Genomic DNA, 15,658 nt, shown 5'->3' with positions numbered 1-15,658 from the left:
CATTCCCACAAATTTTCGTGTGCCAACAAGCACCCTAATGTTTATTTTGGTAGCATGGTTTCTGCTTTATTTGGAGCAGGAAACTACAGGTGAGGGGTCAACCCAGCCCCCTGTTAGTTTTATAAATAAAGCTTTATTGGCACACAGCCACGTCTGTTTACCGACACGTTGTTTGGCCGCTTTGGGGCTAGGACAGCAGAGTCGATTAGTGGACACACAGACCATACAGCCTGCAAAACCTACAATATCTATTGGCTGGCCCTTTATAAAAAAGTGTGCTGACCCCCAAGGCAGGCAGGAGAGGCAAAAGTCACCTCCTTTAGGGGCGTTCTTTGGTGCCCATATTCGGGCTCCTTGTTTAAAACACTTATGCTCCCTGGGGTAGAAATGATCTGCGAGTGGATGAAGGTGGAGAGAGGGAGGAAGGGGAGCGGGTAAGGGTACCGGACCCTCGTGCTGCCCGCTTGCCTTGATGGGGAGAAAGCCCCGAGCAGTCACCCATAGTTCACCCGAAACACCTCTGGGAGGAAACACTGCATTTTCCACTAGAAACTTGGTGCCTGCGTGTGCCAGCACAGACCATGCCCACACCTGGCACCCTAGTCCCAACCAGCCCCCAGTACTTACTTCATGGGTTTGAACAGTGCTTGCCCATAATTCTGGAATGTCATGATGAGCTTGAGCTGCGTGCCCCCCGACTTCATGGCTGCAGGAGAGAGGGAAAGAGACACGGGGTCACTTGCTGCGCTCAGCTCGTCCCTCTGTGGGTAAGTGAGCAGCTGCCACCCTGGTCCTGAGGCCCCGCCTGGGCCTCTGGATGTGGTTGCGGGCTCCATTCTGTCTGGGAGGTCTGGGGTTTCCTGCACTGACAGTGATACACATCCCACCTTGATATTTAGGTGCTGGGTGTGCGGGTGGGCGGAATCTCCCAGGCAGTCTGACCCATAGACAAAGGGAATGGCTTCTAGAAAGGATGGCCAGGTATAGGTACCTGCCAGCCACGCCTCCCTCCCCCAGACACCTGCACGACCTCATCACACACCCACCCACCCACCCACCCACGCCTACACACCGCTGCTTGCCCCGTCTAAGTCTCTGGGGTTCTGTTGGAAGCCTGAGCAGGGTTAGTCTGAGACCCTGAAGACCCCTTGGCTGGAAGCAGCTCATTCATTATAGGGGCCTTCCGGGGGGCTCCCGATGGACATGGCTCCAGAAGCATCATTATGGTTTCCCAGATGCTGCACCAGCTCAGAAGTCTAAAGAATCCCTGAAAAGACCCACTCTTCCCCAGACTGCGGTTCTCTCTTACGGATGGGGCTAAAGGAAGGGAAACAGGGGTCTCCATAAGATGTGCGGTAGGAGGCTGGGCTTGGCCTGTGGCCACCTCAGGAGCTGGGTGGGCTGGCCCACCCCACCATCTATGTGGCAAGGGCCAGACCACGTGAAACAGGTCACACAGAGGGCCTCCTGTATCCCCACCAGGCACCAGCTCTGCTTCTGTCACAGACGGGAGTCAGGGCGCGGCTGAGCACATTTCCAGCTTGGAGCAAGCTTGTGCACCCGCCCATCCCAGCGGGTGGGAGGGAGGTGGCTTGGGCACCTGGCCGTGTGGCAGTCCTTTGCCAGCAGGGAGGGAGTGGTCGGCAGAAGGCAGTAGAACAGCCAGGAACCAGGTAGATACCGCCCCCCACCATGTAGGGGGGCCGGCTACATGGGTGGAGGGTGCAGGCCAGGGGAAGGAGGCTGAGGCAGCCACAGCAGATGATGGTGGTTTGTATGACAGAGGTGGGGAAAATGGAAAAATTAAAGAAATATCTGGGGGTCCAAGGAATCATTTAGTGGAGTAGGTGTGGGGTATGGAGGTGAGAGAGGAACCTAGGATGACTCCTGGATTCCAGGGGGTCAGCGAATGGGTGGGGAAGAATGTGCATGGAGGTGAAGATCAAGGCCAGGTGACTACAGGATGACTGAGGGGCACCATACTGGGCGTGAGCCATACTGAAGGGCGCCATACTGTAGGGCTCCATACTGCAGGGTGCCATACTGGAGGGGTGCTATACTGGGGGAGGGTGCCATACTGGAGGGGGCCATACTGGAGGGGCACCAGACTGGACACCGCCATACTGGAGGGTGCCATACTGGAGGGGTGCTATACTGGGGGGGGGGGCATACCGGAGGGCGCCATACTGGAGGGTGCCATACTGGAGGGCGCCATACTGGAGGGCACCATACTGGAGGGGAGCTATACTGGAGGGCGCCATACTGGAGGGGTGCCATACTGGAGGGCACCATACTGGAGGGGTGCTATATTGGGGGGGCACACTGGAGGTTGCCATACTGGGGGGGGGCATACTGGAGGGCGCCATACTGGAGGTTACCATACTGGGGGGGGCATACTGGAGGGCATCATACTGGAGGGGTGCTGTACTGGGGGGGGCATACTGGAGGGTGCCATACTGGAGGGCAGCATTCTGGAGGAGTGCCATACTGGGGGGGGCATACTGGAGGGCTCCATACTGGTAGGGCACCATACTGGAGGGGTGCTATATTGGGGGGGCACACTGGAGGGCGCCATACTGGAGGGGTGCCATACTGGAGGGCACCATACTGGAGGTGTGCTATATTGGGGGGGCACACTGGAGGTTGCCATACTCGGGGGGGGCATACTGGAGGGCTCCATACTGGAGATTACCATACTGGGGGGGGCATACTGGTGGGCGCCATACTGGAGGGCATCATACTCGAGGGGTGCTGTACTGGGGGGGGCATACTGGAGGGTGCCATACTGGAGGGCAGCATTCTGGAGGAGTGCCATACTGGGGGGGGCATACTGGAGGGCTCCATACTGGTAGGGCACCATACTGGAGGGGTGCTATATTGGGGGGGCACACTGGAGGGCGCCATACTGGAGGGGTGCCATACTGGAGGGCACCATACTGGAGGTGTGCTATATTGGGGGGGCACACTGGAGGTTGCCATACTCGGGGGGGGCATACTGGAGGGCTCCATACTGGAGGGCGCCATACCGGAGGGGTGCCATACTGGAGGGTGCCATACTTGGGGGGGCATACTGGAGGGCGCCATACTGGAGGGGTGCTATACCGGGGGGCTGCTATACTGGGGGGCTTTGGTGTGGAGGAGCCCTGAGGCTGGAGTCTGTGCCCAGCTCCCTATGGCCTGGCACCCTGGAAGGAGTCCTCATCCTCCCTACTGTTGGTTTGTGTTAGATGGCATTTAGATGCCTGCCCAGCCTCCGTCAAGGGGCTGTGGCCAGGGTCAAGTCAAATGAGGGAAATGTATTACTTGGCACAGCCAATTCACATGCGGCACGGGGATGCCAGTCCTGTTTACCTCCCAGGACTGCTGTCGCAATCAGGCGGGTAATGCTCGTGAAGCATCTAGAACTCCACGGGCACACAGCACATTCAAGGCGGCTGACAGTCACGAGCATGGAGAATGACCAGGAGCTTGAAGCTCTCTGAGCATCTTCCGTGGTCTCAGGGCCTCTGTGACGGCCGAGGCCCAGCCCGCCCCCCCCCCCCCCGGTTCCCCACCTGGCCACAGCCTGCTCCTTCCCGTGCAGAGTCCGAGGCCGGTCTTGGGGTCCAGGTGATGCTAGAGGCACAGTTCCCCCAGACCAGCCTGCGACGTGGGTCTGTGGTGATGCTCTTCCAACCTGCACCCTCCTCAGGAAAGCAAAGCTAGCAACAAATTCTACTTCACTCCAAAGCACCGGAAATAACCTCAAATGCCCAACCCGGGGGCAGACGCACAACACAGGTCACCCCGTGTGAAGGAGCACCACGCAGCCTTCTTGCTGCCTCCCAGGAACTTCTGCGGACACAGCAAACGGCTTAGGATTTCCTTACTAAGCAAAGTGGCTTCTGAACACTTACGTTCGGTGAGCTGCCTCCTTGGAAGGTGTCTACCAAGTGCGTGGGAAAATCTGGATGCACAGAGAAGCTTCAGTGGTGACCCCCCCAGAGTAGAGCCACAGATGATTTTAATTTCCTTTTTCCCTTATCTGTGCTTTCTAAATTTCTACAATGAACATTTATTACGTTTTTAATAACATGAACACAGAAGTGATTATTAAAAAAATTAGAGGCCCGATTAAGCCCCATTCGATGTCCCCATTTCCATGTAATAACTGGGGTCACTGGATTTAATTATTCCTTCCAGGGCCAATCAGCGACAGCACATCAGCTCTTTCCAGGACCCGTAGTCCTGGTCTTCTTGAATACTAAATTATTATGCAAATCTGGCCTGTTTATTCATTCTTGTTCTGGAAGGAGACTCCCCATGCACTGTCGCCCCTTGTGTCCCACTGTGCTATGGGCTCCTCCCCACAGACAAGAGAATAACTAGAAATTAAAGTACGTTAGAACCTCCCAGTGACTAAGGACTCCCTGCTGTGGACACCGCCCTTGTCTTGTCTGGGGACGTGTGCCTTCCCGTCTGGGTGCACCGTCCCGTCTGCCGAGCTGGGATTGCCAGCCGGAAGACGCTTGGACTTCTGCTCGAAAGTCAAGTGTGGTCTCCCTGCCAAAACCCACAGGCAAACGGCCTTAAGCCATGGTGAAGGTCACGTGTGCACCTGGGGTGGGAGAGAGGCAGACACCCCCAGACGCCTGTGCTCGGAAGTGGGTGGCCTCGCTCTGCTGTTGCAGGATGGGCCCGGGGACCTGGGGGGCTGAGGGCCCAGGTGGCAGGGCCCAGAGGCCGACCAGGCCTCAAGAGGCAGGGTGTCAGTGTGGGGTTTCTTCCTGAAGGCAGACTTGAGGGGTGAGGCCCGGTGCAGGGTTGCGAGGTGCCAGAGAAGCAGAGGCAAACTCGGGGAGAGGCCCAGGTGTGCGGCAAGAGCCCCGTGTGGATGTGCCCTCACCTGGCTGGGTCTCCACGTTTCCCAGGGGACGGGGGCCCATCCAAACCTGGCCAGCCTTAATCCCAGGAGGCGACCCCACTGAGCGGTTGTGACAGGTGAGGCCAGGCTAAGGCCAGGGTTGTCACGGCACCTGCCCAGATGCCACCTCCTCTCCATCTCCGTGTCCCCTCCCAAACCTGGGCCCCACTGTCATCCGGTCACTAACACACGAGGGGCACCTGCCGGTGTCTGGCCTGGTTCTCTCTACCCCACCGACGTCGCCTCTCCTCTACGCTCTCTCCTTCCTCACCGGCTTCCTGCAGGTGACTGACTGCCCCATTCAGACCACAGATGTCAGCTCTGTCTCTCCTGCTGTCGCTTGGGAACCGTACCCTCCAGTATGCGTTCACAGTACGGGGTAGGTTAGCACTGAGCAGCGATCATTAGCACACATGCATCAGTCAGCACACATGTCAATCTGTGCGAATAGCACACCCTATACTTTATTACCTAATGTTTGCGGACGCTGTAATTCCGTGACCACGAAGACGCTTGGACAGTCTGGGGTTTTGCTCACTGTCTTTCCCCAGAACACAGCTCTCCCCAGAACAACCATAACAGGCTTTACATTTCTTGGGATCCCCCTGAGGAAGGATGGGGTCGGGCCAAGGACCAAGAGCCTCCGTGGGAGGAGAGAGACAGCCCTGAAGGGAAAAGGGGTGCCGTCCCGGCCAGGGACCCCAGCACCGCCACACCAGTCGGGGGGGGGGGGGGCTCTGATGTTACTGCCTTTGGCCTCTGTCACCTTGTCTGGGAAGTGGGACCCATGTCTGTCCTTAGGGATTGCGGTCAGGCAGGTGGTCCAGATATTTTCACAGCCACTGCCTGTTTTAAGGGTCAGAGGAAGCAAAGGCCTTGCCATGGACAGCTCAGATTTGAAAACTGTGGTGCCAGGAGCACCTAAGTCCCTGCCCACCCCACGCACCTCACCCCCCCGGCGGGAGTGGGATCTGACCCGTGTTCCAGACCCCTGGGTGCCATGCAGAGCCCCGTGTACTGCCTTTGGGCATGGAGGGACGTGGACCCTCGGAGAGCAGTGGGGGGCGTGTCCACTTGGCCGTCACTGGTGGGTACCCTGGTGCTGGCATCAAGGGGGCTGCTCGGAGCGAGGGGTTGGAAGCGGCCACAAGGGCCTGGGTCCTCCCGTCCCACTTGCCGTGAAGCCTTGGCAGGCCTCCACCGAACTTCCGTGCCTCACAGGCACCCCCAGGATGTTTGAGCGGTAGCTGCCCCCAGCCTAGACGGCCATGCGCACCATGCTCTTTAAGACTGCCCACTTTTATTTTGATAATTAAATGCACTTCAAAGAGAAAGTCCAGGACAGCCCCAGCTGGAACCCCGCACCCTCCCTGCAATGGGAAGGGACACAGTAGAATACATGTCTGTGGGATTCCGGGGCCCCAGCTGTTGTCTGCTCAAGAAGGAGCAAGCAGGTACCCACTTGGTGGGCTTTGTTCTTGATCTCGGACCAGATGGCTGGAAGGGAAACCGAGGGGGGGGGGGGCGGGGCTCAGCTGTATCACCTTCTCTGGCGTGCTGCCTGCCATCGTCCTCTGGGTGGGCTGTGTCCTTCCTCCCTGATGACCTACGGTGCCTCCCGCGGATTGAGCCTTGGCACTGGTCAGTTTACAGGTTGGAGAGCCAGCATCTGGGGTCTGGGCCCCGAGTGGCCCCCAGGGCGGGAGGGGGACTGTGGCCTCTCTAGGGCTGGAACTGCCTTCCTGAGGAGCTGGCCTCCGACCAATTAGGGCGGCCCCCAGGGCGGCTGCCCACCCTGGCCGTCCCAGCCACAGCCTTTGTTCTTGGAAGCTCACTGGCCAATTAGTCCCGACCCAGCTAGATCAATTAGCGCCCAAAACTTCGGTCTCAGGGAGCGGCTCTTTGTTCAGGGACCGACCACGGTCGTGTCCCGACCTGGATGGAGTATCGGTGGCGTCTTTCAGCTGGAGGCTGCCTGAATCCTCTCATGCTAGTGACTTCTTTTCCTTATTAAGCAATTCCAAGTACAGAGCGGTTAATTGTGTCATTTATTCTTTGCATCCATAATTGTGCACGATAGCGATTTAATTATCACTGGCCCGAGCCGAAGGCGCTGCATGCCTGATTTCAAGCTGAATAGAGGTAGATAACGTCCCAAGCCTCTTTAAAGGCAGCGAACGGCCGTTACCAAGCAGCCAGGAGCCCGGCTATAAATACATCTCTGTTGGCCACAGCAGCCGTACCAAAGGCCACACGTGCTTCAAAGTGGATCGAGCGGTTCCGAACGGGGGCGATTTAATGGAACCGTTCCGAGGGGAAGCTCTGGGAAGCTTGCAGAAGCCATGTTTCCGGGCTCGCGTTTGGTAGCGGGATGCACAACTTGAAGGTGAAAGGGACAGAGCTCTGAGCAGGGATGCGCGAGACCTGCCTCGTGGGGGCGGTTCCCGGTCTGCAGAAGGCGCTTTGGAAGTGGGTTGGATCTCCAGCTCTTTAGATTTAGACTCGCCTGTACACCACGACTGTGGGTCAGTGTGATTTCTACGTCTTTCTCCCATTTCGTGTTCAGGGGGGTGGGTGGCATTGCCGAACCTTGGCCCTGAGGCAGGCTTGGGCTCCAGGAAAGGGGCTGCCATCCGGGGTCCCCCACGAGACCTTCAAAGGCTGTGCCCGACTCCGGGTCACAGCAGTGACAGGCACAGAGGCCTCCAGCAGCAGACAGCTCCTACCCAGGGCCTGCATTTACAGACCTGCCCGGCTGGCTCTCCTAAGCCAAGGGCCCCGCCAGGGGCTAAGGCCTCAAGCAGCTGGGTTTTTAACCAGAACATCCCACTGGATGTGGGAGCACACACTGCCCAGGAAGCGTGCATCTTTGAGGGACTCCTGCAGCCCCGGAGCAGGGCCAGCCCTTCTCCTCCTGCTGCCTGTGGACCAGAGCCTTTTCACAAGTGTGAGCTCAGCTGGGGGCTCACTGAGGCAGCAGGGAGTGCGGGGCCAAGGGTGGACCGAGGCCTTCCCCTGGCCTGTCCAGCTCGCGCTGCTCTGGGCAAGCAAGGAGGCTCTGGTCTGCCCTGGAACGCTGCCCCAACACACACCTGCCTGCAGAGACGCTCCCTAGCCTCTATTCCCACCTCTTTCTCTTACTCGCTCATCGAAGCCTCTCAGCAGCCCTGTGATACAGGTTTCGTAGGGCCACGCCGCTCATCAAAGTCTCGGAGGACGGAAGCGCTCCAGGGTTTCAAACATCTCAGCTGACAGAAGGCGCAAATAACGTGTCCCTCCCACACATTAGGTGGCGGCCCCGATAGGTCTGGGCAGAACCCCGTAATTAAACATACTCTTACTGCCTCAGAGGAACATGTGAATATTTACTCCAAGGGAGAGAAAAAAGGGTTCATAAATAGCCTTGTGAATTAAGGTTTTGCCTCCATATAAGTTCAGGTTGGGTCAGGTTTTGCTGTTGAACGAGTTACACTTGGATTTCAGATTTGCAAGTGGAGATTATAGGGTCTAGGTCATAACCATCTTTTATGTTCCGAGTGAGAACCCAAAGTACCTGAGATTAATCTGCCAACCCAGACCCACACCAGGCACCAGGGGCATCCGTCAGACTCCCAGCACCGACTGGGTCCTGCACAGTGACTGGGAAAGACCAGCGAGGTCAGAGCAGTCTAGGAGTGAGTGGGATCAGCACAGACAGCCCATCAGGAGCTCACTCCCCGTTCACACCACCAGGTCTGGGCCAAGCAGGACCCTGGGATGAGATCCCCAGCCCCTGGCTCAGTCCACCGTGGTCAGGAAACTTAGGCACCCCTGCCCAGGGGCAGGCCAAAAGTGGGTGGGAGGTGCCTCAAGTCCAGACCCCTGGGGGGGGGCAGAGAGAGCAGGGTGCCTGTGTTCTCCCTGAGCTGCCGGGCCCTGTCCTCTGCATCACGCGGGTGTCCGAGGAGAGCTGGAGGCCGTCTGTTCCCTGAAGGAGATGGTGAGCCTGGCCAGTCTCTGGAATCCCAGCAGCCCTTCCTGCACCCCAGACCCCGCACTTGAGAGTGGTGACCCTGCAGACTCACACGCGCCATCTTATTAGAACAAATGCAGTGTACCTGAGCGGGCACAAGCCCATTGGACAGATGGGGAAACTGAGGCAGAGAGGGGCACCACGAACAGCCGCAGAGCAGGCTCTTTTAATACTGTATTGTCTAAAACCATTTCTAATTTTAAATTTTAAATTTTTTAATTTTAATTTTAAATTTTAAAATGTTATTCTTTCCCTGGAAAGCCCAGCCCTCCCTGCCCCCTTCTATGACAACTGCAAACACTTCATCTAAGCCCCAGATCAGATGTCTTTTCTCACAGAAGGTCCTCCGTACCCCTCCTCCCAGATGAAGGTCATCTCCTTTCTAAACCCTCCTCCTAGATTTTGTGCAAACAGCGTTCAAAGCATTTGTCTTCCTCAGTGTGTCCGTTTCCTGGCCTCCCTGGGCCTCTTGGGTCATCCACGGCGGAACCTTGTCGAGGTTCATTCACCCTCAAACCGCCAGGCAGAACGGGGCCTGGAGGTCAGCAGGTGCCCGAGAAACTCTGCTCAATGGGTGAGCAGTGAGTTGGTCGATGCCCGGGACATGTCTCTAATGGCCTCGTCTACTCTCAAGAGTGAAGGGGGCACCCGGCTGTGGCTCTCTGGGGACAGTTCCTGTCATGCACACGGCCTGCTTCCCAGCACCGCCTAAAGCCCCTGACACTTGCAACAGGCAGAAGGGAGGCTGGGCTTTCCACGGGGAGAGCTGGGACAGGGCTGGGGTCTGGGGAGGTGCTCAGACCCCTTCTGCATAGCCAGCTAAGAGAGGAAAACGCCAGCTTGTTCTTGCCAGCTCTCCTTCACGCGGGTGAGCAGTCCTGGCATGTGGCAGGTGCCCAGCAGACAGCTCGGCACCGGCCAGAGAGGGCCGGAAACAGCCCCTAAAAGCCCCCCGCAAAACCCACTTGCCAGCCTCACTCCCCTGGTCAGCAACTGGACAGAGCCCCAGGGCACTGGGGCCCTTTCAGCACCGTGGCTCCTCGGGAAAACGCCAGGAAGACTGTGTCAGAGAACTGTCCGTCTGTTCCACAGCACAGGGTGGGGACCTACACATGTCACCCCCCGACTGGCCTACCTCCACCCCTTCCCGGCTGTGTGTACCGAGGCCAGCTCCTGGCAGAACCCCCAGAACTATTCTTTCCACCCCAGGGCCTCAGCCCATCCCTCTCGCCACTGAGCCACCACCACCGGTGACTAGTGGGGACCTTCACAAACGATTGCTTACAGGCCTGAGAACAATGGCACCAAACCTCCGTGCTCAGAAACTGCCCCTGACACATTTGCCTGAAATCGGTAACTGGATGCCCCTTTTTGTCCGAGTCAGCAGATCCCAAAGTACTCAGAGATGTTGCCTCTGAATTACTCAGTGCTCGGGCCTCCACCCCCGACAGTCAAGCCCTGGTCACTCCTCGCGCACAGGAGATGACAGGAGCAGCTGGCAGAGCTCTGATGCAGAGCTGCTCCCGAACCACACGCCTGTGAGTTCTGCATGTGTCCCTCTGCTGTGCTGAGGGAGGGGCCGCAGCCACCAGGGGTGTGTGTCCCCTCTTTACCCCTGGAGGGGAGACCTGCGGTCTGGGAGGTGCTCCTCCGGGGGACCTCCTCAAGGGGGTCAGCGGAACGCAACAGCAAGGCTCTGAGGCCCCTCTCTCTCCCTCGCCAGCCTTGTCACAGTGGGCAGCAGCCCCTGGCCCGCTGACGGCATCGAAAGCATCGCTCCCCTCCCAGAAGGTGCCGCATAAATCATCCCAGGAGGCGATGCTCCGGCAAGGAGCCGAGGAGCGACAGCTCCCCACCCCCCACCCGTCTCCTGCGGAGGAAGGCAGCCCCTGCCTTCTGCAGGTGCCTGTCTGCAGCCCCAGACCTGCACCTACCAACACTGGTGATCTTCTGAGCGCTGAGGTCATGCAGCAGGGCTTCGATGGCGGGGTTATGTCTGGAGTAGAGCTCGTGCCGGTTAATGCCGATGTGGAACTTTAGCCAGTTGGGGTAGGAGTCCACTGCCGCCTCCCCGGTGGGCAAGAACTCTTCGTTCTCCCTGCCTTCGCGCGGCCTGCAGAAAATTAAGGTGACCGGAGTCAGCAGGGAGGGAACGGAGTGCTGAGGCCCGGATGGATAAGGAGGAGCTGGTGCCCACGCCAAGGGTTTCACTTTGGGTCCAAACCGATGCAGACGTACTCAAAGGGGCCTCTGCTCAGACAGGACCCTGCGGACGTCGGCACTTTTTCTGCGGCTGCTGTTCTAGTAACTAATGACATAGCGAAAGGCCGTAATTCCTACTTGCGCTCGGGAGACACCCAGACAGCTGTAACTACGTGAGGACCAAGTCCAGAACATCAGCGCAAGGCCCTGCCTCGTCTGTCCTGGGGTCACCCAAACAGCCCAACAAGCCCGATGTCAGCTTGGGGGGTGAGAGGCCACCAGCTCTTCCTGGGGGCAGACCAGCGAGCCGTCTCTGACCGCGCGCGCTATGCGCACACGCAGACACGCCCCGCCCGTCGGAAACCTTCCCTGGGCACTCTCTTTTGGTTCCAACAACCAGGGGCAGAGATGATGCAAGAAGCTAAACTTGATTTTAACGAGAGCAGTCTTGGGTGGGGAGCGAGGAAAGAAGCAGGCACTCACTCCCGCTGAGGCCCAAAGTGGCGCATCCTCCGACATGACATCTCCAGAGCCCCGGGGGCCGGTCTGGGGGAGCACAGAGACTCCTGCTGGGCCGGAGGGAAATGGAGCTTCTTCTCCTAGCTCCAACTCGCCCGCACATAGGGCCCTTCCGGCCCCAAGTCCTGTCCCACAGGGGCCGCATCACTGACCATCGGCCCTGGGCTGTGTCTCTCCTGTGAAGAGCTCCAGGTCTGGGCCACTGCTCTGATTCTCAAGTTTCTGAGCATTTCCTTGAACCTGGCCCGCAGTCAAAGCTCAAAGGCCACCGAACACCTTGGTGTATTTAGACAGAAAAGCCTGGGCCTGGTCAAGTTTCAGGGTAGAAAGGATTTTTATGAGATGTTTTGGAAACCTGGCCTTTCCCTGCGTTGCTTGGGTAACCTCTTGCAGGTAGCTATTTACTCCGGCCTGGCTGCTAGTTAATATTTCACTTCTCTGGGTTCCGCATCTGCCTATTCTGCTCCGTGTGGCTGAGGAGGGCCTGGGGGGGAAGGGCTTACACCAGGACAGTTTAGAGAAGTGCTCCTGGGATATGCTTCTCACCTTTTATGAAGCTGTCACCCAACGCAGCTGGCACCATTCCAAGGGAGCCTGCTGTCTGCACCCTGGCTGGGAGAGCCCTTTTGTTCTGCCTCATTGGGGCCAGCACGCCCCTCTGCTAATTTTGTTCTCGGCCCCTGGCTTACAGGGCTCATTAGGCTTCTGCAGACCTTCCTGATGTGCCCACTAGAGAAACGTGGCCGAGTGTCTGGAAGGCCTGGCAGCCGGCAGCTCCCCGGGGAAAGGTCAGGGGCAGTGGATCCTCTCATTCATGCCCTTGCCAGCCCGTGCCTGCATTGCCCCACTGGGCTTCTGGAGCCAGCGACCAGGAGCTTGTAGGCCAGCATGGCTCTCTTATGAAGGCAGCACTGACCCTCCCTTGGCTCCACAGGGAACAGTCCCCAAACCACCCAGCAGCCCTTCTCAAGGAGGCAGTCATTCTGGAGACAAAGGCAGTGCCCTGAGCAAGAGACAGCATGCTGCCCCACCCCACAAAGCTCCCCTGGGTGGGGCGTTGCTTGGCCGTGAGGGTCCATACCCTCCCAGGGTTCCTGAGCCTCTGGCTTCTTTACACAATGCCTGGGATGTGCAAGGCCCTTTCCTGGGAAGGGAGCACAGGCTGAAGGCCCGGTGGAGGGGTCGGGGCCTGCCCGCACCTCCCCCCCCCCCCTCCCCGCCCCTGCCCCCTCCGTGAAGCCTCACTCACCAGTCAGGGTTCTCAGCTGCCGCCTTGGGATTGAACCTGATGTCGCTGTTCACATTGAAGAGCACGTCGTCCTCCGTCAGCGGTGGAACAGCTATCCGGTAGAGTGGGTGTTCAAACAGCCTAGCCAGGAGGGAGCCGTCCCCGCTCGGGCCAGGGGGCGGCACCGACCGGCGGGGTCCGGGGTCCCGGAGCAGCGGTCGGTGCGCGGGGTCTCGGGCGCGGGGGCCGCCGGCCTCCTGCCCCTGCGAGGCTCCTTCGGCCGGCTCGGCGGCAGCCGGCAGCTTCTCCAGCGAGTGGGACGTGAGGTTGGAGGAGGGGTCGGAGCTGAAGTCCTGCAGGATGCGCAGCGTGTGTTTGTTGGGCCAGCCCGCGTCGCCGGCCGCGGAGGCGGCGGCCGGGGGCTCCCCGGGGCGGCCCCGCGCCTTCGCCCAGCCGGGCGCCGCCGCCTCGGCCGCGGGTTGCGCGCACGAGCAGCCGGGCTCCCCCGGCGGCCGCACGGCGCGCTGCTCCAGCTTGGGCAGCAAGTCCAACACGATGTGCAGAGCGCAGGCCACCAGGAACACCATGAGGATCAGCACGCGGAACCTGCGAACCAGGATCATCTTCATGGCCGCGCGGCCTGGGGCTCCGGGTGCCCTCCGGGAGCGCGCCCCGCCCGGGCCCCGGCTGGTCCTGGCCTGGCCCGACCCAAGTGCCGCGGCGCGGCTCAGCGTCCACCGGGCGTCGGGCGGCTACCAGCTCGGGGGCTGCCCCCGGGCCCGCACCACGTGGAGGGCGCCCGCCGCCAGAGCGCCCGCTGGCCTGGCCATCTCGGGGCCGTCCCCTGTCGCCTCTCTGGAGCGGCCGCGCCCGGCGGCCCTCGTCCGCGGAGCTGGGGGCGCAGCCGGGTGAGGCCCCGGGCACGCAGCGGCCGGCGTGGGGTCTCTGCGCTCATCCGGCGCGCAGGAGCGCGACGCCAAGGCCCATGTAGGCCAGGGTGCGGCTGCCGGGGGGTGCGGCGCGCCACCGCCTCCCCCCAACCCCTCAGCGGGTCCGTGGGCCGCGCTAGGCGCCGGGCGGGCCAGCCGGAGAAGGGGCGGCTCCTGAGGGCAGGGCCCCGGAGGCGGGGACCTGAGGCCGAGCGGGGGGGGGGGGGGGGGACTGGGAGGGGCCGGGCACCGGGTTGGGGGGCGCACGGAGCGGCCGGGGAGGTCCCCGGGCAGGTGCAGCGCCCGCGCGGCCGAGCCTCTCGGCGCCCCGCGCCCGGGCCGGCAGATATCCGAGAGCCCGGAGCCGCCCCCCGCGTCAGCGCCCGCAGATTGGCGGAGACGCGGCCCCACGAGTCACCGCCAGGCCGAGCCGACTCCGCTCCCTTTTTCCTTTCTCCTCCCCTCGGCCGCGCCCCGCGCTGCCGCTGCAGCTCCGGGCCCGCTAAGGAGAGGGCGCCTTCTTCCCGCGGTTGCCGAGAGAGGCCCGGGGGGCCCGGGGGGTGCGCTGTCGCCGGGGGCGGGGGGGGGGGGGGGGAGGGACCCTCAGGCCAGGCTGTGGCTCCCCGGGACCTCCGGCCGCCCAGGGCCGGCCGCCGCCAGCTGCAGCCTCCCGGCTCCTCCCCAGATGAGCGGAGGGCCGCAGCCCCGGCCAAGTCCCTCCCCGGAGCCGCTGGGCGTCTGCGCCGCCGGATGAGCTCCCTGCCGGGCGGCGACCTTGTGCCCCCCTCCCCGCCCCCGCCTCGGACGAGAGGAGAGGAGGGGAGCTCGGTATTTGGCCCCAATAGCCAATCTGGGGCGGGGGTTGGGGGGGTGCCAGAGCAGGGGGGAGGCTCCTGCACCCGGCTGGGGCCCCATCCCACCCCAAGGGGACACGCCTGCGCCTTAACTCTAGTGGCCCCGGCGCGCTCCCCGCCTAAGATTTGCTTGGCTCTGGGAGGTACCTGGTGTTTGCGGAGGCCGCACCTCCCTCGCTCGCCCCTGTGTGTGTGTGTGTGTGTGTGTATGTGTGTGTGTGTCATTTGCTTCACAAGATGCATAAAACCAACCACCCGTACCCAGACGTGGCCCCTCTACATGACCTCTTCTGGGCCCACACAGCCTCTGGGCCCCCAGCCCCCAGTAGGGAATATTAATGTGAATGTCAGGCCAAAGTCCTGGTGAGAAGGGTAATGACCTGGCTGGGGAAGGCGGTCCAAACACATCCACCGTCAAGCAAACAGGCAGCGCACATTCTCAGCCTCTCCGGCAGCACAGAGAAGGGAAGCAGTCTGTGGTGGGGCGCTTAGGAGGGAGCCCTTGCCTTCCCCTCCACTTGCTGTGCTGCCTGGACATCTCACTGCCCTCTCTGGACTTCAGTGTTCTCTTCCGTGCATTCAGGAAGAGACTCGTCATTGAATCTCTGTGTCTGGCCCAGTGCCGAGCATGTAGTAGGCGCCCACTAGATACTTGAGGAGGGAGAGGAGTCTCAGCCCAACTGATCAGTGCAGTAAGGTTTTCGGAGGCCATCTGAAGTAAGTGAAAGGCTGCTCAGCCCTTCTGGAGCTGGAGGTTAGAGGGGACTAGGTGTGAAGGTGGGCCTGACCTGGAGCTGGAGCTCCCCCTCCATTCTACACCAACTGCACCATTTGTGTGCAGCAAAGGGAACTTTGGGTGAGGTTACCTAGAGAGAGGCCTAGGAGGTGGCCTAGGAGATGATGTCTGAACGGAGATTGGTGAGCAGCCCCCGCCCCGGGGAGCAGGACCTTGAGCCCCACAATGTCTCCCTAGACTGTGGGGTTCTGCAGCCTCTGTCCCCCCTGCCCTCC

General features: G+C 60.6%; 1 protein-coding gene and 1 long non-coding RNA gene across 2 annotated transcripts in view; one reads left to right on the top strand and one right to left on the bottom strand.

Annotated features, from left to right (window-relative positions):
• Positions 1 to 14,355, bottom strand: part of FAM20C (FAM20C golgi associated secretory pathway kinase) — a 47,355-nt gene extending 33,000 nt beyond the window's left edge. The window contains exons 1-3 of the mRNA XM_047838810.1: positions 12,886 to 14,355; positions 10,850 to 11,028; positions 628 to 706 (exon numbers count right to left, since the gene is read on the bottom strand). Coding sequence (XP_047694766.1) covers positions 628 to 706; positions 10,850 to 11,028; positions 12,886 to 13,493 — 866 coding nt within the window. The 5' untranslated portion in view covers positions 13,494 to 14,355. The remainder of the gene's footprint in view (positions 1 to 627; positions 707 to 10,849; positions 11,029 to 12,885) is intronic.
• LOC125154464 (uncharacterized) overlaps positions 1 to 15,658 on the top strand; it is a 104,984-nt gene that overhangs the window by 78,107 nt on the left and 11,219 nt on the right. The gene's annotated exons all lie outside the window — the stretch shown is intronic.

The sequence above is a fragment of the Prionailurus viverrinus genome, chromosome E3 (assembly GCF_022837055.1).
Source record: "Prionailurus viverrinus isolate Anna chromosome E3, UM_Priviv_1.0, whole genome shotgun sequence".
Classification (NCBI taxonomy): domain Eukaryota; kingdom Metazoa; phylum Chordata; class Mammalia; order Carnivora; family Felidae; genus Prionailurus; species Prionailurus viverrinus.
This window is presented reverse-complemented; position numbering and strand designations above follow the sequence as displayed.